The following is a 22256-nucleotide window of genomic DNA, read 5'->3' as shown; positions in this document are numbered from 1 at the left end:
CAGCACCTACAAAGGAGATACACTTTTATGGCTGTGGCATACAAGTGCATATATATTCTTAAGTTGGATATAAATCATGAATTGACACCACTTCAGAAAAGCAGGGGAATTATCCCCAGAGGTCCTTGAACAATATTTATCCCTCAAACAAAACACCTAAAATCCAGATTAACTCACCATTATCACATTGCCGTTTATGGAATATTCTGCACACCATTTGGCTGCCACTTTTCCACAATAGTGACTGCCTTTCAAAAAACACTGAACTGGTTGGAAAGCAATTTGGAATGTTGTCCCCCTGGATGGGACTGTACAAAAGCTCTTCTTTCAGGATGTGTTTGTGGGTGTTAGCGTGATAACATAGAATCCCTACAGGGCAGAAGGAGGCCATCTGGCCCATTGAGCCTGCACCATCCCTCCGAAAGAGCACCCTCATGAAATGAGGGACACCAAGGCCAACGCTGCAAGGTGGGGGCCGCCGTGGAGAGCCTGATGCGTGATGCCAACACCTTGAGTGAAGGTGTCCAAGGCATCGTGCAGTCAGTGACGGCCTTGGCTGAGGGTCTCGGCATATGTCTGCCTCACTGGGGGGGAGTCACCCAGTACCAGGCTGACATTGATAGAGTTATGCGGGACATGTACCGCTCTCTGATGGGAACGGCCGAGGTGCTGTGGAGCTTGTCCAGTCATTGGGGGATGTGTCCCAGTCACTGAGGAGCATCGCTGAGGGCGTCAACACAATGGTGCGGACTAGGGCTGGCAGAGCCAGATGATGCAGGGGCAGCCAGGGCTCAAACGAGCTGCCCCTCGGTCCCAAGGTGAACCCCAGGGCCCTATGGGAACCGACCGGGAGGAGGGTGCACTGAGTGCCAACTCGGGCCCATCCCATGGGGCGGTGACGGTGGCCACCAGCACTTCCAAGTTCCACCCCCCCTGATGAGGCTGCGTCTCGGGGTCAGCACACGGGACAGGGCGGCACGGCTGTGCATGTGCCATCAGCAAGTGAGCCAGAGCTCTTCAGCCCTAGAGGACACCCGCCAGGGGCATTGAAGGCCATGGGACGAGGTAAGCAGCTGGCTGCCTCCGCCTTAGATGTGCATCCTGGGGACACACCTACGACGTAGTGGTAGAGCTAGGAGGGCAAAGCACATTGAGGATCACTGAGGGTACCGGGAGAGGGGTTAGGTAGGGAGACCGGGGGCGGCACTATCGGGAATGGGGTATTGTACAGCACATTAAACATTATGATACCACTGTTACTTTCTCCTGCAATTCGAGCGGACCCCCGGACCCTTTGCCAGCCTCTCCAGGTAACCCCCCTCCCCGTGGCACCCACCCACCCTCCGGCCATGGTCATGTCCCATCCCCTGGGTGTTCGGATGTTGGTGCTGCGTGTGTGGTGTTGACTCCCACACAGTGTCCAGGCATCAAGGTGCGATCAGAATGCTAGGCAATGACTCCCATATGCTACATGGCCCACCTACCCATGGGAACCCCATGGCGCCCACCACTGCGGGGGTCCCCCACCCCCCGCCGAGCACTGGGATGGCAAGGCCAGCACCCCCCCGGTCTCTTTGCCTGTACACAAAGATTACTACTCTCCTCCTCGGCTCTCCACAGAAGCCCTTCCGTCAGGTTCACGTTTTTAAAAAGTACTTATCGGCGCCAGCGTGACACTTGCTGGGGAGGCCGGTAAATGACAGGAGGCCTGTAAATGACAGATGGCTCTGGTTAATTGTATGGAAATGGGGCTTAAGTGGTGATAATTGGTTTCTCGCCAAGTTACAGCAGGATTCCGTATTTGCCTACGGGAGCAGTCCGGTTGCATCGCAAACTGTTTGGCGCCGTTCCCGTTTTTGGCCTCTCCCCTTATTCACCGGCCTCGTTACGCTTGAGCGCGAGTGTAACGAAGCCGGAAGATCGCGCCCATAGTTACTAACACAATAGTGTGAATTATTAGTAAAAGTGAATCTTATTTGTTTACCTTCTCAAACGCTTCCAAAATGTTCCAGATAAATCACCAGAGATGGTTTACGAAGGAAGCAGATCTGACATTTATTTGCTTAAAAGCTAGAGGTCATTAAATTCCTTGAGAAATTGCTCAACCCAAATATTTAATTAGTCACTTTCTACCAGCGGGGAGGTTTACATCAGATTATGTATCTCCCATGATGAGCTGGTGGGTAAATGCATTACATGGTGTAGTATTGAAAAACGCAGACCAACAATTAATGCACTTTCCAAAGAGAGCATTAGCCAAGGTAGCCTCAGGGAGCGATTCTCCCCCCAAATTTTGAAGTTCATTTGTGGGGGGGTTTTCACGGAGTTTCCCGCCGGCTCTGGCGGCACATTCCCCACCACTATTCAATGACACTTAGTCACTTCTTTGGGCCCTGGGGATTCTTACCGGTACAGCCCACACTTAGAATTATTTTTAGCACTGGGGAGCTGAAGAGATCGGGCTGCCCTGATCTCTAAGTGAGCTTGTGGGTTCCCTCCCACCCATGGGCAATGTCATCCCCCACACACATGGGCACTACCCCATACCTCCCAAGTGAGGACACCCCGATATGGGGTCCCTGGAGGCTCCCTCTTCAGGCCCCCTAAAGCCCTTTTACAACACCCCCTCCCTTCCAGGACCCCCACATGTCACCCCCTCAACCTCCCAGGGGGCCCTTACTGACCCCCCCCTCCTTTTATGGGCATGACGCACTCAACCCCTGGAAGTGCCATCCTAGCAGTGCTCCAGCCAGCTTGACAGTGCCACCTGGCACCTCGGCAGTAGCAGGGTTGCAATGCCAAGGTGCTCTCATTCCAGTGGGAAGGCCTAGGAGCCACCCTGCCCTGAGCACCCAGGGGCCTCCAATGCCTGGGAGAGCCTACGGGTGCCGTTCCACCTGGTCCACATTCTTGTGCACCAGCACTGATCGGCACCCGGCTGCAGCCTCCTTGGGGAGGCCGGAGAATCGAGGGAGACCGGTGTATCGGGTAAGTAGGCTTTGAGTAGCTTACACCAGAGTTCCCATTGATAACTGCTACCCGGTGATATCTGGTGAAAAGCGAGTATATGACCCTCAGCTCCAAAATGAAAAATTCCCACTTAAGCCAGTCAACAGGTTGCCAGCACCCTTGATCTTTAATCGAAGGAAAAACGAGCACTTTCAGCAGAGTATCTTCTGGTGAATTTTGTGCACGTCATGGTGAAGGACATCAGTGCTGGAAAAGTGTTTCATTGTTCCTTGTTTGAGAATAACTGGTAAAATCAGTTTTGCAAGGTCAAGACTCCAATTCATCAGGGCTTAACTTCGCATTTCATATGACACTCTAACACCCACATGCCAACCACAGACGATTTGAAATCAATTCCACAGAAAGCTCAACTGTTCTGAAAGAAAGCCGAGATTTCCAGTAAGGGTAATGACTCAACTGGAAAGAAACAAAGCAACTTTGCGAATTTCTTTATTACGATTGCAATATACTGAAAGAGAAGAAATTATACAAAAAAAATCAGTTAGTAATCTAATTGTAATTTTTTTATCAAAAAGTAGTTACCTTCGTATAATGTAGTGTGAAAATACAAGCAAACAACAATTCATTCAAACTATCAGAATATTATACAAAAATACTTTGAACTTTCAGAGGGGAGTAAGACAATGCTCCAAGGGATACTTTATTCCATACATGGTCCCATTTTATACAGTACACTTCTTTGTTTGAAAATTGCTTAAAAAGGAAATGTCAAGGTTTCTGAAACAGTGCATTCGACAGCAATTTAAAAAAAACCAAAAACCGCACTTTTTAATCCACAGTACAGCGCAATTAAATACCACAGTATTCCCCAATCCAGTGTGACCAAAGGGTTACTTCAAAAATCTAATACATGCTTCCGCAAAGTAAATATTGTTAACTGTAGTTTTTGGAAATGCACATTTGATAGATGCTGGGAAAGATCCATTTTAATTATATGCCTGCTTATTCTCAAAGTGTTTTATTGTTTGGGAAACACTGATGGGTTTGACACCAGTGACATTTCAATGGATCCCCTCCACTGAAGCTGGTTCTTGATATGCAACATTACTGGAGGTTGGTGTGCCATAGCCATACAGACAAAAGTCCATAAATAATGCGACAAAAATCAACCGCACTGTCATATCTTGCACTGGACTTACGGGGTGGGAATAATTATCTTCCCCATAGTCCGTGCAGAGTACGAGCTTCCCTGCTGAGGGGCAGGAGAATTCCATTCAGCTATGTATACAAGATTAGCCAGAAAGGGGCAGCCACGGTAGCACAGTGGTTCGCATTGTGGCTTCACAGCGCTAGGGTCCCAGGTTCAATTCCCCGCTGGGTCACTGTCTGTGCGGAGTCTGCACGTTCTCCCCGTGTCTGCGTGGGTTTCCTCCGGGTGCTCCGGTTTCCTCCCACAGTCCAAAGACGTGCAGGTTAGGTGGATTGGCCATGATAAATTGCCCTTAGTGACCAAAAAGGTTTGGAGGGGTTATTGGGTTATGGGGAAGTGAGGGCTTAATTGGGTCGGTGCAGACTCGATGGGCCGAATGGCCTCCTTTTGCACTGTATGTTCTATGTTCTAAGGCACCGACCATGGAGAGATATACTATTGGGAGTAGTGTATAACGTAACTGTAAATAAACCAAAGTTCTTTATTCTCTCTTGGTGTGGACTCCCCGTGTCCTTATTAACCGCACTGCAACAAAAGTGAGATCTCATGTTTGCAGGAGAAATCGATGCTTTGGATCAAAAGTGGTTGCCATGGCGCTATCACTTTGAAAGTCACAAGTTCCAATCACAAACTTTAGATTCCGGACTACCCTACCACAGTTCCAGATAAAAGAGAAAGTGCTATTAAAGCGACTGAGAAACAGCCAGGGTGAGGGGCAAACTGTGCATTCACGTTGATTCTTTCAATCCATTTAATTTCATATAAACCGAGCAGGGCTCACTGATGCACAATGTGCCCAGCCTGAAGTAGTAGACAGTTTTACTACTAGAAGGCATTATACAGAGCACTCAATTACTTAGAATAACTAGGGTTGAAATCAAATGTGAGGAAGTCCTGGGTGCTGGATTAGAGTTCACAGGGACAGGACATTAGCAGTATATTGCCCATTGACCAGTCTAGCCTGTGTAACTTGTAGTGGACCAGAATTTTTCGTAGATACAAATAGATTTATCAAAATTATACACTGTATTGATCCTGGATAAACAGGACATAGTCAATGCACTTTACTTAAAACTGCTGTCGTTAGGCAGCTACATTTCTGACTGATTAAAATTCCACGTTTAAATTCTGGAAGGATGAGGTAGGACAAAACCTTATGTTGAGCAAAGTGGGGCACAAATTATTACAATTCTTCAACGCAGCTATTCTTACAAAGGACCGTGGGTGATTTGGATAGGGCAAGGTTGGCTTGGACTGGATTCAATTAATTTGGGTTGATCACTCTTCACATAATAGAGCTCTCATCTACATTATTGATGGGAGCACTGAGAGGGAGACAAATCCAAACTCAAAATCCAGCACACTTCAAGCTGTCAAATGCAGAAACAACATTTAAAATTTTGAATAACGGGGCTTCTGGCCTTAGACTGGGACTTTTACATGTTTTATATAAACAGTGTGCATTATTATCTTTTAAATTCAGAAACATAGCATTAATGAGGCATGGACATATACTTGGTCACAAGTAGCTATATACAGAAAAAGTTCCTGTGCTTATAGCATCTGGCAGTTTATAGCATATTTACATGCAAAAAGCAAACTGTCTCGGTTTTCTTTACAAAAGTGTCACAAGTGAAGAATGGATTGGAAAGGTATGATTATCACACAGGCGGTAAGGTGGACAACTCTTTCTCATCCTATAGACCATTTCTGTACAAACTGTAACACGTGTCTGTCTCCCTTATACTACAAACTCAATGGTTCTATCCATTACTATGCTTCCTGCACACAGTACAACGGTCCAAGCTACCTATTCAATGGGCAATAAAATACAGAGTTATCGTCTAGAGCTCAAACCTGAACAGATACATTCCTTTATTACAACAATTTTGCAAACCACTAAGAAAAGCTGCAGGGTGTAAGTATTTAACTGCAGCACAAAATAAGAATCAAAGCTAATCCATGTGGACTCTCTCATTAAGGTGCTCAAGCAACAGCTACCTATAGTCCTTGGGTTAACACCTGCCTGGACAAGTGCCGCTGTTAGGCAGGGACTTGTCCTTTCCATCTGCAAGACGTGGCATTGGAGACCATGAAAATTTAAAAAAAGGGGGGAAAATCCATTTCATTTGGGAAATGGACAGTATTCAAGAGATTAGCTTTGAAGCCATTCTCAGATTCCTCTCCTGATTACAAAGGGACATTTCTATTCTTACGAACCGCTCAGTGAGTTCAGTCTGATGCAGGAAGTTCAAATGACACAAGGTGCTGGCTTTCACAGGGCCCATTCTCTTTTGCTAATTCTCGACCTACATCTGCTCCTGAAAGTACTAAGATAATGCCTTTTCCAATTCAACGAAACCCCAAAACATTAGGGGATCTTGATTAAATAATTGGGAATGAGAAGATTTACTCGGGAAAGGGTTAAAACTTGAAGCATCAAACCTACCAGTCAGCCTGTTCGACTTGTTCAGTGGTGTTGGCAAGTTTTAAAGTGGAGCTTTCATACTGTACCCAATAGTGCTTTCTAGTCAAAACAATTCACCTTATTAATCTGGATTATAGTGCTGAGCCCTTTATTCAGTAAAGAGCTCTAACTTTCTGGGTCTCTTTTATGTTGCTTCCACCCTTAAATGGGCTGAAAGAAGAGAGAACAAGAAGGTTGGGGAGGGGGTGGTGGAGGATGAGGTGGTTGGATCACAGGAATGACTATGACAAATAAAAACTCGATAGTTTTCAAACTTTAAAAAAAATAAAACTAACGTTCAATCTAAAAGCAAAATCAGTAACTATCCAACAGAAATTATTCCTAAATCAGGTAAGAAAAACTTAACCACTAACAAAGGATACAGTTTATTTTTTAAAAATAACTCTGAAAAAGTTATTGTAAAATAAATATGAAAATGTTAGTGACCATTTCAAAGTGGCTTTCCTTTTCAAAATCTCAGCTCAAGTCTGTAACTGGATAATACATCTAATGAACTCTTAAAGTGTTCATAATTATATACACATGAAACCTTTCATCGAGTGTACAACAGAAATTCTGGGAAAAGAAAGCTGGAGGATTAACATGATCTCTGACCGCTAACATTTTGGTGAGGAGATTCTAGTGTCATTTGTATATACGAGCATCAAAGTTTATAGTTTAAATTATTAGCTTTGATCCCTCAAGTCTTTAAGCAAGACAAGGTTAATCAAATAAGATCCACACAGTGTAGCTGGCTATTTTCAGCTAAACATACAGTACTTGTAACTGGAGATATCTAGGTAGGACAACATAGGTGTAAGCGAGTAGTTTCTTATGTCCATAGTCACCTCTTTAGTTTTTTTCTTTCCAAGACCTCCAGAGTGCATCCAATTTGCTGGTCTATAAAAGCTGGACATAACTTCCAGCATATTTACACAGCTTCTTAATCAGCTGTTCCTTACCCAACAAGCTGAAGGTAAATTAAAATATATTTAGCCAAAGAAGACAACTGTGTTTCAAAATTCTGCTGCTATCTTCTTTTCGGTCACCATAACCATTTGGAAGTACAGTTCTTGAGACAACTGCCTCAGATACCCTATAGTGCCAGGTAAGCAGGACTTTCTGACAATGGAGATGATGATGAACTGCTTTGTTGTATTAATTTCAATAGGTGCAATGAGCTGTAAGTACCTGAGGGAATTATTAATACCTCCATTGCCAGAGTTTACAGGGATTAATTTACACTAAAGTCAGTACTAGAAATAATACAAGCATTTAGAGACTTTAGTTTAAAGTCAGTTATTAAAAGTGACTGCATTGGCTTAAGAAGGAAAATCAATGTGTCAAAACAGTAATTGCACTGGGCCAATTCACAATGAGGGAGGCAGTGTCTTATTTCTAATTCTTTGAAGCCACGTTCATAACAACTAGAGCTTTAAATAGTCTCAACAGGTGCAATCAGATCACCTTTGTGTAAAAATATTACTGCTGCTGAAGTAACAAGACTCTGTACTGCGGCTTTGTTCTTATCATCCAAACCGACCCAGTGCACTTTCTGTCTTGCAAGTTAAGTCCTGAGTCTCTTCACAAATAGAAGCAGTATTTCTTTAAAAAATGCTTTGGACCTGTCTCATGTTTTATGTCATCAATACATTACAGAACGTTCAACATCATATGCGCACAATCTAAAGATATATTCTGGGAAACAAGAGTATTATTTTCAAAAGGACAAGCACATTTTAAAAAAACCTTTGAATATAGCTCAAAACAAGCCAAAAGAAAGAAACATGTTTTCATTCAGAAACATCGCTCCGCTGTTCACATGTACAATCAATATGTAAAGGAAACTAGACGAGGCAAAAGATGTACAGAATTGGAGGAGTATCCCTGATAAGATCAGTTTCTGGTTAAGGTCAAGTTTTCTTCTTTGGCAAATTGGAGTTAACCTCATCAGAGTTCCACAGTATTTAGTAGTCAAATGTGTGCAATTACAGGCATTCCAACTAAACAGAAATCCCACGTCCTGTATTTCAGTTTAAATTGGGCAGAAACAAGGGCAAGAGAAAGGGCAGGAGACTGGCCCATTCTCTCTTGCTGAGTTTTAAGGGGTCCCTCCTATGCTCACAAATCCTCAAGCAGCACCTTGGATTAGAACATTGTTACTTCACAGTATCTTTCTGAAGATTTGTCCATTGTTCAGATATGGGTAAGTCCTCCATGGGAGCGGTGACAAATGTGAGCATTTTGCACTCTCCTCTAGTGTTTAAGACCATGACAGGTAGAAGTCCAATATCAAAGTTAAGCTACCTTTTATAATTCTATTGGGATCAGTCTGAATCAGCAGTTTATTCTACAAAATGCTCCCTGAGCACAAATCCCATTTTTCGGTGAGAGAGATTCTGAATCTGTATTACAGAGTAGCATCATTCAAGTTCCGAGTGCTTTATTTTCTGTTTTAGAGGAAGCACTTCCCTGCTCAAAGAAAATATTGACTGTCTTGATCAGAATGATAAATGGTAGCCAGAGTAGTCGTTCCTGGAGTGGCCACCTGTACTCCACCTCCGACAAGCTTCAATGTAGCTAGGCTTGACTTACACCACCCTGCTACTCTTGGCTATGTTACTGCAGGAGCTGTGAGGACGACAAGTGATCTACCCCTCCCTCCATCCCTCTTCATACATCGAGAGGAGAGAAAAACAAATCAGGACACATCATTGTCTATCAGGCTAGTCTCATGGAGATCATCGCTAATTGCTTGGAGAAGCAAGACAAGGAAATGGAGATAGTTTGAATTCCGCCCTCTTGGCCACAGCTGATGCTGTGAAAGTAACTTTAACAGCACATAGTCTCACAGACACAAAAGGCAAAAAAAGTGAGTGCAGGTGCAACCTTGCATATTGTCGAGCTGAACTTCAGCATCAGTAAATCCATGAGAGATAACTTGTTCCACCTTTAACTTAACTGCTAAAGCAATTCACATTCGCTTTTCAGGGTAAACTGTGGCAAGGTGAGAGGGAGAGAATGTTGATGGGCTGGAAGACAGTCTACGCATTACTACCTCATCGTAAGGCAAGTTAGGCAGCATTGAAGTTCGCAGGAGGTGATTATACATTTGCTGGGAATGGGAAGCAAGAAGCTGTCGATGTTGCACAGAGCCAGGAACCATAACAGGTGAAACAGGAAGGCCAGGGGTTAATACTGGCACCATAACTGCATCAGACTTGCGTGTCTTTGCAGAATTTTTATTCAAATCAACCAACTGAAAATGTGCCCCAAATTTTTCTGCCATATTATGAAGTTCTGGATGATAGCCTCCGAGGAGATAGGGGCTAGTCTGTGTTCCTTTCTTATTGTCCGCTTGACTCGCTGAGGTTAAGGCCTGATGATTGGATAGGTTCAATTCTTGGTCTCGTTCAGGGTTTTCTTCTTGGCTGACTTTATCCAAGCGAGAGATAAGTGACTTCTTTCCAGATTGCTCTTCTACCTCTTTTCTCGACTCATCCAATCGGTGAGCTGGAAGGCTTTGCTTGCCCGATACCACGCCACTTGATGGAAACGCTCTGTTTACGGAGCTTTTTTGGAACTCCACTTGACAGATCTTTGTGCCGTCCAAAATTAAGGCTGTTCCAGGAGGTGCATGAGGCCCACTTTGCGCTGGAGACCTTTGGTTTTTGTCTGTTGTAGTAATTGTTTCAGAGGCTGCAGGTAAGGAAGACAACTGTAACAAGTCTGTTGGATGCTTGCCTGTTGTCTCAGAGCTCAATTTTGTTTTCATGTTTTGAGTGCTCTCGGAACTGGTCGAAGTATAGTCAGGCTTTTGGATTTTAGGATATTTTGGTAGGCTTAAGTCAGTGGGTAGATCATCAGACACAACTCCAGAGCTGAAGTTCAGGGGTGATGAACTAAGTGACTCAACACCAGAGCTATGGTCGGAATGAACAGATTCTGTTCTCTGGTCATTCGCCTCTGTGCCACAACAGGAGTCCAGTCTCAATTTCTTGGTCGGCTGTTCATTTTTGTGATGGCTTTCCCTGTTCTCACAAATATTTTGCAAAGATTCAGGGAGCAGATAAAGAGGGGCACTCTTATGTGACAAGCAGACTGGCTTATCCACAAAATCCGCAGTTCTCTTTCCTGGAGAATTCCTGCTTGACTTGCTGAGGTTTAATGGCGAGGACTGTTCCTTGTATTTCATTGAAGGCTCAATCTGTAGTGGTGATTGTTTATTGGATAAATTCTGAGGTAAAATTTCACATAGCTGTCCTTTATGATCATACATATAGGCGCTGTCCATGGACTTGCTTAAATTCAATCCTTCCTCTGCCAAACCCCTCTTCATCGGGCGACTTAATGAGTCTCTGTGGCGACTGTTCACAATTAGTCCCTCAAATGCTACTGGCCTTGGGTTGGCTTTCTGTTCCTCCCTTGAATCTGCAACATGTTTGGCAGAACTCGAGTGACTTAACAGGGGTAGAGGAGACCTGTTCCCTTTCACCAGTCGAATTCCATTCACTTGTCCAAAACCAAGGTTCTTTGCTGTTTGAGGATCACATTCTTCTTGACCAAGTCCAGCAACATTTTGTGTTTCATTCTCGCCCAGAATTTTGCCATACACATTGCTATCCAGTTTGATGCTCTGTGATTGTTCCATCTTAAATGTCCTGTGCAAAGCAGGTCCAGATACATCTTTGGATGTGGTTAAGCCCAATCTGCTTTTAAGGATATCAAGAGGTGAGATGCCTTCAGGTAACTGGAAGTTCAGTCTACCAGAGTGAAGATGCTGGAACATTGCAGACGGAAAGATGGACTTACTGCCCCCAGTGCCAATGTGCAGACTTTGTTTAACACTGGGGCCACTGGACAAGTCCTGAGGCTGCAGGGGTGACTTCTGGCTTTTCCCTGCATTTGAGCACTCTCTATTTTTATGGTTTTTTATTTTTTGCTCAGATGATCTGTGTGTTTCAATCTCAGACGTCACAGCCTTTCCTAGTCCTGTAAGAGGGAGAGTCTTGCTTCTGGGATGTTCCCTTGTAATATCTGCACCATCATCTTGGGTTTTACAGTTTACAGTATGTGTCTGTTTGTCTTGGGCGTTGCCCTGAGTACCTGCGTATGGAGCAGTGATAGTCCTTTGGCTTTTTTCTTGGCATCTTTCAGCACTTGCCAGATGACCCTGAAAAAGGAGGAGAAAATTTTAACCAATTGAACTCATCACAGTGCAAATTAATCCTGATCTGATCAATTTTCACAACTGTGTATTCTCCAACTGAGGTTAACTGGATAGCCATCCAAAGCAGAAATCCACAACTATGGAGGCTAATTCTAGTGCCAGCACCACTGGTGACCAGTTAACATTAACTAACACAGCGTAGATGTGCAAATAAACCGGAGACCAATGTTCCGTCGAAGCTGCATGGATGCACAATGATGCAGGGGACAAACAGGCTTGCAAAACAAGCGGTCTCTTTAAGACATGCATCTGTGTGGCAATCCTAAAGGGACCGTGCAGTGCTACAAACAGACCATGCACAATGAAGAGAAATTAGAGGGAACTTTACCTTGGCCACTCCTGTTAGATATGGCTCACTGATAGCAATTTGCCTATTGACTTGGTACAATCTTTTTAATGTATATGGGAAGGGGATATGATTCTGTAACATTTAAAAAGATAGTTATAAATTTAAATTTAGTTCCCCAAATTTAAGTATGCGTAACAAACATCTATTTCCTCTGTTGCTTTGTGTATTAGCTCCCTACATGTGCACGTAACTAACAAGCAGTATGACTCACAAACCCAATTCCTACTCGATGCTTTCCTTGCAAATTTTGGAAGGATCAAAAAGAATTATTTTTTGCTTTGAAATCAGCTTCACTGCAGGGCAGTTTCTCATACCATGAGTTTTCCTACAAGAATCAGCAATCTGTCAAACTTCCATTCACATTGTGAAGGAAATTGCTGTATAAGTGCACCAACTGGATCAGTCCAATCACTAATGATGCTTTGACAAGTACTGCTCTTTCTCCCAGCTTGCGAAGGTAGCAAGTAAACAGGTGGCAGTGTGTACTACGGATTCAAGTCTTAGCAACAAATACTGGTAGAATAGTCATTTATGCCCAATTTTCCTCACAGCGAATTTCCAATCTTAGCCATGCCACCATATGGAAAACTAAAGGGAGGCACTACCCTGCGAAGAAGGAAAATGGATAGGCCAATCAGCAGCTTCCTTACCTGTGATTGACGCAGAGACATTGAGAATGTTTAATAGGTTAGACTGGTGGTTGAAGGAAAGGGAACTAAATGGGAGGCAGGAACGGGGAGGGTTAGGGCTGCTGATCATGTGGAGGATAAGAACCAACAAGCAGTGGTTTCTATACTGTAATTTCTGTATAACTGTACACCCCTGGTGGCAAATGATACAGCTGCACTTATATGGAACTGGGAGCTTGCTAATTTAGGAGAGTCCAGAAAAGAAACAAAAGGAAACTTACAGTAAATAAACTAGAAATATGACATTGTACAACAGGGATTGCTAGGATGCCAGCTTGAAAGCTAAATACACTTATGATACTGCCAGCACTTCATTGCGCCAAGAAGATGGCACACGTAAAATGCCTTCAAGTTCACCTGATTTTAAATAACTGGACTGCTATATATCATCTGCATCAATTACATCCCGGCACAAGTGTTGCCGGACAACGTTTAATTGTAATACGGAGGCCTACAAGAGCTTTTTCACATTGAGTGAGGGAGGCTTCTCGATCTTGAAGAAGAGCAAGCATTGTATACCATGAGCCCGATTGTAAATTGGTATCCAGTGGAGTCTCACCTCTTTCTGTAATATTGGAGTCGATTCTTGAAGTTTTTTCACTTTCAAGTTCAGCTCCTCATTTTTAGCTTTGACATCTTTCTCAGAGTCCTCAGATGTGCTTGTAGTGTGCTTGCGTGGTTTGACTGGTGGCAGTGGTTTGTGCTCCTCCCCTTTGAGGTAACGTTCATATGGAAGAATCAGCCTGCAAAGAAACAGCATCAGGTGTCACCTCAAACTATGCTGGATGAGGATAGCTTCAATCATCATTCTCACAGCTTCCCCCAAATCAAACTGCTAAAGTAACAACACACATGGCAGGAGTCAAACAATAGCGTCAATTCACCCGTGGCTTCCCATAGAGATTCAGGATTCAGGTGAATGAACAAATGTCGATGACGTCAAATTTATATCCAGGATAACAGGGTCCTTCATGACACCTTGCTCAGTCTCATATTTCTATTTTATAATTGTGTGGACTCAAATCATCCGTGTTAACATGCACCCCTCCAATATTTCTTCTTATCACCTAACACTGAAGCCTGAATGCATTGATAAATCAGTAAATATTCCTGTGAACTATTAGATAGGGAGGGGCTGCCCAGGTTGAGCCCTGTTACTCTGGCCCTCTGTATACAGGCAACGTGATCCGACTTACAAAGTAGTCTTGTTTCAATTATATAAATCTGGAGACTTGGAAAAGCCTGGGTTTATTGCATTAACCTCAGCAGCTAATTCAGAATCCTCAAGGGGCTGGATTCTCCGAGCCTTCGTGCCGAAATCGCATTCGGTGCAGGGACGGAGAATAGGCGTTTATCCGGTGCCGCTGAAGCGATTCTCTGGTCCCCCTACCCGCACGGGTAAGGGGCCATTGACAGAAGCCCCCACCCCCCCACATGAAACCTGCCGAGTTACTGACGCTGTGGTTCTAACCACGTATTGGCCGTCGGGAACCTTGGGTGGCGGCTGCGGACTCAGTCCGCTGCCGCCCTGGTGGGGGGCGGGGGGGGGTCGATCACCGGGGGGGGGGGCCTCATGGACGGCCAGGGGAGCTATCGGGAGGCACCGATCCACAGGCGCGCGCGATCACGGGGGAGCCTACATTCTGCATGACGGTCCGAGTCTGCCATGTCGCACAGCGTGGCCGCCGCAGGACGCCGCCGTGCGCATGCGCGGACTCCCAACTGTAAGTGCAGGGCCCCATTTCTGCAGCCAGAGCTGCGAGAAGCACTCTGGGGCCCTCCCAGCCCCTGCAGGTAGGAGAATTGCTCAGGACCTTCTGAAGGAAAGTCCAGAGTGAAACGCCAGTGTTTTGACGCTGGCGTGGGGACATAGCCCCATTATTGGAGAATCCTGCCCAAGATCTTTCAGTATCAATGTATAATATATTTTTTTTAAAATGAGAAGAGTGGGATTATATCCCAGTGTCTGGGTTACAAGGATACAACTAAATGGCCAATAGGCAAAAGGATTGAATATCCCTGAACTAGGTGGTATGTGGTGAGTATACTTCATTATATTCTGAACTGTTCGCACCTGTGGGGTGCTTGGCAGAAAATAACTATTGTGCAAACCACAACTCCACATCACTGTGGAGTTTGAACATCTCACAGACATTCTTACTAGTCAATAATGAATAGATGGAAAGTCACCTCCAATTCCTGTCATGTAGCCCTGAATGGCTGCTACACAATTTTGCAAATGAAATTCACTGAAGAATAAATTATGGTTCAGAATTTTCTTTAAATCATACAAATCAGACTGCAACAAAGTTGATTTCTAGTTAACTTCCAATCAACATGCTGAGGGGGAGCTTGAACTTTGGACCAGTATTTGTGCTTTATTGAGCTGGACAAGGTTGATGTGTTAAGTAAGTTGGTTCAACGTTGACTGCAACTGGATGCAGTGAAACTAGAAACAAGCTACTGACACAGGAGATGGTCCAACACTGTTTTATTGAACTTCCTGATTGCTGTACATAGTCTGCTGTGAGTTGACACTATCAATCTAACTGATAACCTCCTATTGGCTTGACCAGACTAACTCTACCTCATGGTGATAGTGCTCACTGGCTTGTGCACTCTTACTATCTCAGTAGCTGTGTTCTGTAGAGAGAGGGAGAGTCTTAATGCCCCGTGTGCTTTATAGTGGTGGTGTCCTGTCTGGTAATTGGTTGTTATGTGTCGTGTGTGTTCATTGGTTATCCTGTGTGTCAATCACTGCCTGTCTGCATCTCATTATATACATGAGTGGATATGATGACATCTCCCCCTTTTGAAGTAAATTTTGGAACGTGGCGATATATATACATGCATGATTATATACAAGTGGTGAGTGAATGAATATATGTACATGGGAAGGTGTCTATCGTGCAGATACAGAGCAAACTGAACCAAATTTACAAGATTTAAGTCTATAGATTCAGTCTTTGTGGCGGGCGACAAATTCTTGTCGATCGCCTCAGAGGTGGAGGGGGGGATGCCGGCACTTGGACAGGCGGGATTGCTGCCATGTAGGTGCCCTCATGGAGAGGCGGGATCGCTGCCAGATCGGTGTCCTCGTGGTGCGAGATGTCCAAAGGAGGCAAGATGACATGGGAGAAATGCGGCCAGGCGGTGGGCAGGGAACTTTTCGTAGCGCCCTCCTGTTGCGCCGTAGAATGGAGCCATCAGCTATTTGTACAACGAAGGACCTGGGGGCAGCCTGCCTGACGACAATAGCTGGGGCTGACCAACCTCCCTCAGGCAACTGGATGCGAACAACATCGTCTGGAGCCAGCGTAGGTAGATCCTTGGCATGAGCATCATACGTGATCTGCTGTTGGTCCCTGGATCGCTGCACTTTCTGCAGCACCGTGAGGCGGTCAAGGTTTGGAACATGGATGGCTGGAACAGTCGTCCTCAGGTTGCGGTTCATGAGCAGCTGTGCCGGAGACAAACCAGTCGACAGAGGGGTTGCCCTGTATGCCAACAGCGCCATGTTGATGTCCGAGGCTGAGTCTGCAGCCTTGCACGGCAACCGCTTCACAATATGGACCCCTTTTTCGGTCTTCCCGTTTGATTGCGGGTAATGGGGACTGGGTGTCATGTGACTGAAGTGGTAGGATCGTGCAAAGTCGGACCACTCTTGGCTGTAGAAACATGGGCCGTTGTCACTCATTACTGTGAGTGGTATGCCGTGCCTGGCAAACGTCTCTTTGCAGGCTTTAATCACTGACTTGGACGTGACGTCCAACAGTTTCACCACTTCCGGGTAGCTGGAGAAGTAGTCGACCAAGAGCACGTAATCACGCCCATATGCGTGAAAGAGGTCTATCCCCACCTTGGACCACGGAGAAGTCACGATCTCATGCTGTTGCAATGTTTCCTTGGGCTGAGCTGGTTGAAACTTCTGGCATGTTGTGCAGTTGAGGACCGTGTTGGCAATGTCCTGGCTGATGCCAGGCCAGGGGACTGCCTGCCGAGCTCTGCGTCAACATTTTTCAACCTCGAGGTGACCCTCATGGATCTGTCTGAGCACCATGGCTTGCATGCTTTGGGGAATGACGATTCTATCTAGTTTAAGGGTCTCCTCGACAACCGTTAACTCGTCCTTAACGTTGAAGAACTGGGGGCACTGCCCCTTTTGCCAGCCATGGGCAAGGTGTTGCATCACGCGCTGCAGTAAAGGATCTTTGGCAGTTTTTTCGCTTATCTGGACAACTCGTTCATCAGTGGCTGGGAGGTTGCTGGCACACAACTGCACCTGTGCCTCGATGTGGCGAATGATGTCGCCCGGTTCACATGGCATGGTGATGGATCGGGATAGGGCATCCGTGACGATCAGCTCCTTGCCCGGTGTATAGACGAGTTTGAAGTCATATCGGCAGAGATGAAGAGGAATTCGCTGCAGCCGAGGTGGCATGTCATTTAAATCCTTCTGGATTATGTGGACTAAAGGCCTGTGGTCTGTTTCCACCGTGAACTTCGGCAGACCGTATATGTAGTCATGACACTTGACTATTCCTGTCAGGAGACCCAAACACTCCTTTTCGATCTGGGCATACCGTTGTTCGGTCGGAGTCATGGCCCTGGAGGCATGTGCCACTGGAGCCCAGGACGAGGAATCGTCTCGCTGGAGGAGCACCGCCCCAATGCTGTCCTGACTTTCGTCTGTGGATATTTTGGTATCCTTGGTTGGGTCAAAGAACGCCAGTACTGGGGCTGTGGTGAGCTTCGCCTTCAGCTCAAGCCACTCCGCTTGATATGTGGGAAGCCACTGGAACACTGTCGACTTTTTAACGAGATGCCGGAGGGCCGTGGTGTGGGATGCCATGTTGGGAATGAATTTTCCGAGAACATTGACCATCCCGAGGAAGTGGAGGACCGCCTTTTTGTCCTCTGGTGTCTTCATGGCATTGATTGCCAGCACCTTGTCGGCGTCAGGTTGCACACCTTGCTGTGAAACGTGGTCACCTAAAAACTTGATAGCGGACTGCCCAAACGTGCATTTGGCCCTGTTGAGCTGGAGGCCATTTTCATGAATCCTCTGGAAAACCTGTTAAAGGCGAGCAATGTGATCCTCGGGCGTCGTGGACCAGATGATCACGTCGTCCACATAGACTCGCACCCCATTGATGCCCTCCATCATTTGCTCCATTATGCGATGAAATACTTCGGAAGCTGATATGATACCAAAAGGCATGCGGTTGTATCAATACCTGCCAAATGGAGTGTTAAAAGTGCACAGCTTCCGACTGGACTCATCCAGCTGAATTTGCCAGAAGCCACGGGAGCTCCAGCTTGGTAAAGAATTTGGCGTGAGCCATCTCACAGGTCAATTTTTCACACTTCGGGATCGGGTAATGCTCTCGCATGATGTTGCGATTCAGGTCTTTGGGATCAATGCAAATGCGGAGTTCGCCAGAGGGTTTCTTGACGCAGACCATGGAGCTGGCCCAGTCTGTGGGTTCCATGACCTTTGGGATGGTGCCCTGGTCTTGGATCTCTCGTAGCTGCGTTTTCAGACGATCCTTGAGAGGAGCCGGCACCCGGCGTGGTGCATGGATGACTGGGGTGGCATTCGGCTTGAGCAATATCTTGTAGCGATATGGGAGCGTGCCCATCCCATCAAACATACTGTGGTATTGTGTGAGAATGTCGTCTATCTCAGCCTGGAGATTCGCATTGGGCGAGGCCGTCGCCGGTGTCGAGGACATGGCATGAACTCGCTGTACCAGATTTAGGAGTTTGCATGCGCGAGCACCGAGTAGGGATGCCTTGTCAGGCCGGACGATCTCGAATCTCAATGTCGCCTTGATTGCCTTGTGAGAGACACCTAGCTGACACGACCCACTGGCAGCTATGTCATTACTATTGTAGTCAAGGAGCTGGCAGGCTGGTGGAAGAATGCTAGGTTGGTGTCGGATGCTGTCGAGGTCCGACTGTGATATGAGGTTCGCAGACGTGCCAGTGTCCAATTTAAATCAGATGTGAGACTGGTTGACCATGATGACAGCACTCCACTCGGCGTCAGGATCCACACTGAGGATGGAAAGGTGGTTGGCAGGCACGGTAGAGACCCACTCGCATGTGGTGATGATGCCCACCTGATATGGAGACTCGTAGCTGTCAGCATCGGGGTCTGTTGGGCTGTCTGGATCAGAATCCTGCATGTCTTGTTGTACGCAGCGGACACGTCTGCGCTGCAGCTGGGATCCATGGCTGTTGTTCGGTGGAGTGGACCTGCAGAAGGCCGCGTGGTGGCCAGGCTTTCCACACTGTAGACATCGCCTGCCTTTGGCTGGACATTGCCGCTTTAAATGGGCGGAGCCACAATTCGGACACGTCATGACGCTGACGTCAGCACGTTCTGTGCGCCATCGCGCATGCGCAGTGCGGTCGGCCGACGTTCGCGCATGCGCCTCGGGGTCTTAGGCCTCATCGTCCAGTGGCGCGCATGCGTAGAGACCCGAGAAAAGCACGCGAAGTGGCCACTCTCCTCGATGCTCAGGCCTTGCATTTTCGCTATGGCCTGCACCCTTTCTGCCTCGTGGGAGGCCAGTTTTGCAGTTTCTGCCGCCCTTATGCGGGAGTAGCGATTTCTGGCATGCTCATGGACAACGCACGTTTCGATGGCGATGGAGAGGGTCAACTGTTTGATTTTGAGGAGCTGCTCCTGCAGGGAGTCGGACTGGACCCCGAAAATGATCTGATCCCGGATCATGGAATCAGTCGTCGGTCATAATTACATGACTGCGCTAGGATGCGGAGATGGGTCAAGAAGGACGGAAAAGGTTCATCCTTACCCTGAAGCCTCTGTTAGAAGATGTACCGTTCAAAGCTCTCATTCACCTCAGCGTCGTAGTGGCTGTCGAATTTCAGCAGAACTGTCTTGAACTTTGTCTTGTCTTCTCCATCGGCAAACATAAGCAAGTTATAGATGTGGATGACGTGATCCCCCACAGTCGACAGGAACAGCGCGATCTTTCTGGCATCCGATGCTGCCTCGAGGTCGGAGGCCTCGATATACAGGAGGAACTTTTGTTTGAAGACTTTCCAGTTGGCGCCGAGGTTGCCGGAGATCCGGAGTTGCGAAGGAGGCTGGATCCTTTCCATGCCGCTGGATGGCTGCTTGCTGGTCATTGCAGATACACTCGAGGTAGGTTTGTTAGGATTAATAGCACTCTGGTACCATGATGTGTTAAGTAAGTTGGTTCAACGTTGACTGCAACTGGATCCAGTGAAACTAGAAACAAGCTTCTGACACAGGAGATGGTCCAACACTGTTTTATTGAACTTCCTGATTGCTGTACATAGTCTGCTGTGAGTTGACACTCTATCAATCTAACTGATAACCTCCTACTGGCTTGACCAGACTAACTCTCTACCTCATGGTGATAGTGCTCACTGGCTTGTGCACTCTTATTATCTCAGTAGCTGTGACCTGTAGAGAGAGGGAGAGTCTTAATGCCCTGTGTGCTTTATAGTGGTGGTGTCCTGTCTGGTGATTGGTTGTTATGTGTTGTGTGTGTTCATTGGTTATCCTGTGTGTCAATCACTGCCTGTCTGCATCTCATTATATACATGAGTGGATATTATGACAAAGGTTATCTTTAAAATAAATCTTTTTACACTTTCACCTGGCCTGCATAAGGCAGGCACTTGCCCATGGTGTGCACAACAGACTCCGCTATCCCCTCATTCACAGGCCAAACACAACACACTCCTCACACCTTCCCCTCTCGGCTTACAGCCCACAAACAGCTCTCTCCTTTCCTCTCCATCCCTTCCTCAATTCCATGAGGCTCTTCATTCAGAACAGAATAAAATTTCTTCATGACACTGTAATATTCTTATTGGAATGAATAATGAAGCAAGACCAATAATTTTACTGGAGCAATCCTCGAGAAACCAGCTCTTGAGGATGTGCTTCTACATACCTGAAGGGTTACAATGATTAACAAGCCCTTTCACCATTTACAGAATCTCAGAATTCAACACAGAAACTGGTCATTCAGCTCAAATCCAGTTAACAGGTTAATGACAAAAGACAGCCAAGCTAACCCCGTACACTATTTGCTACCTATCTCATTCAACATACTGCTTTATGCATGCAGGCATTTAATTGCCTTTTAAAATAATTTATTCATCCTGGCTCAGTTGTAATGCTTTTGACTCAAGTGTCAGAAGGTCATGATTTCAAGACCTGCTGCAAAGACTTAAAACCATAATCTAGGGAGGCCCCTCACTGCAGTTGAGAGAGAGTGCTGCATTGTCAGAGGTGGCATAGCTCAGATAAAACATGAAATCTTCGCCCTCTTAGATGGCACTATTGAAGAGCAGAGGAGTCCCCTGCGGAGTTTCACTAACATTTATCCATTAAGCAACATAAATAAACCAGGTAATCTGGTTATTTATTATTTCCTGTTGGTGGGCTCTTGCTCTGCACATTTAGCTGCAACACTTCTTGCATTACAACAGCCGTTACACTTCAAAGTACTTTGGGCGAGATTCTTCATTTGGGAGACTATGGGCTGAAGTCTCCGCCGCCGGGATTCTCCGTTTTGCCGGCAGCCGGGGGGTTTCCTGGCAGTGTGGGGCTGCCCCATAATGGGAAACCCCATTGACCAGCTGGCGAAAAGGAGAATCCCGACGGAGTGCCGCACCAGAAATTTGTACTCAGGAGTTTCCCCCCTCCCCCTCCCCGAGTGCAACTCGAGAAGCAATTCCGTATACTTTACCATGCAACTTTATTCATGGCGAGGAATACAAGGGATTCCAGAGAATGTCCTGCTATCAAGTCGCCATTTTGAGCAGGCGGCCTGATAGCTAAGTTCCACGGCAGGCCATCCCCCACACTACATAACAGCCCCCAAACCCCCGATTGTCCTGGGTGCCCCTTCGTCCCCCCACCAAGGACACCCTAACTGAAGGAACCCACCCTCCAGGTATCCTCTAACTGAAGGAATCCTTCCGTCCCCAGGGACCCCCTAACTGAAGGATTCCCCAGAGACCCCCTAACTAAAGCAACCCCCCAGAGAGACCACCTAACTAAAGGGCCCGCCCACAGAGACCCCCTAAGTAAAGGGACCCCGCCCTCCCCCCAGAAAATAGACTCCTGTCTGGAAGCTACGGAGCAGCCAAAACAGGGGAGGTGAAAAGAATTACAGCTGTAACACTCCATGCACAGTGACTTTAAGTGCCGAAACCACAATGTTTACAAACATCAACCACAGAGAGCAGTAAGTGCATTGCAACCACACGCTTGAGGGATTGGAATACACTTACCTCTCTTTGATGTGGTTGATGTTTGTAAACATTGG

At 46.4% G+C, this 22256-nt stretch overlaps 1 protein-coding gene across 1 annotated transcript in view; it reads right to left on the bottom strand.

The window, feature by feature from the left end:
• Positions 1-3443: 3443 nt before the first annotated feature.
• The window catches only part of LOC140426815 (uncharacterized), a 171251-nt gene continuing 152438 nt past the window's right edge, over positions 3444-22256 (bottom strand). The window contains exons 10-11 of the mRNA XM_072512024.1: positions 13475-13658; positions 3444-11820 (exon numbers count right to left, since the gene is read on the bottom strand). Coding sequence (XP_072368125.1) covers positions 9622-11820; positions 13475-13658 — 2383 coding nt within the window. The 3' untranslated portion in view covers positions 3444-9621. The remainder of the gene's footprint in view (positions 11821-13474; positions 13659-22256) is intronic.

This window comes from Scyliorhinus torazame, chromosome 7 (assembly GCF_047496885.1).
Source record: "Scyliorhinus torazame isolate Kashiwa2021f chromosome 7, sScyTor2.1, whole genome shotgun sequence".
NCBI classification, from domain to species: Eukaryota; Metazoa; Chordata; class Chondrichthyes; order Carcharhiniformes; family Scyliorhinidae; genus Scyliorhinus; species Scyliorhinus torazame.
Note: the sequence above shows the minus strand (reverse complement) of the source record. Positions and strands in the feature narration are given on the sequence as shown.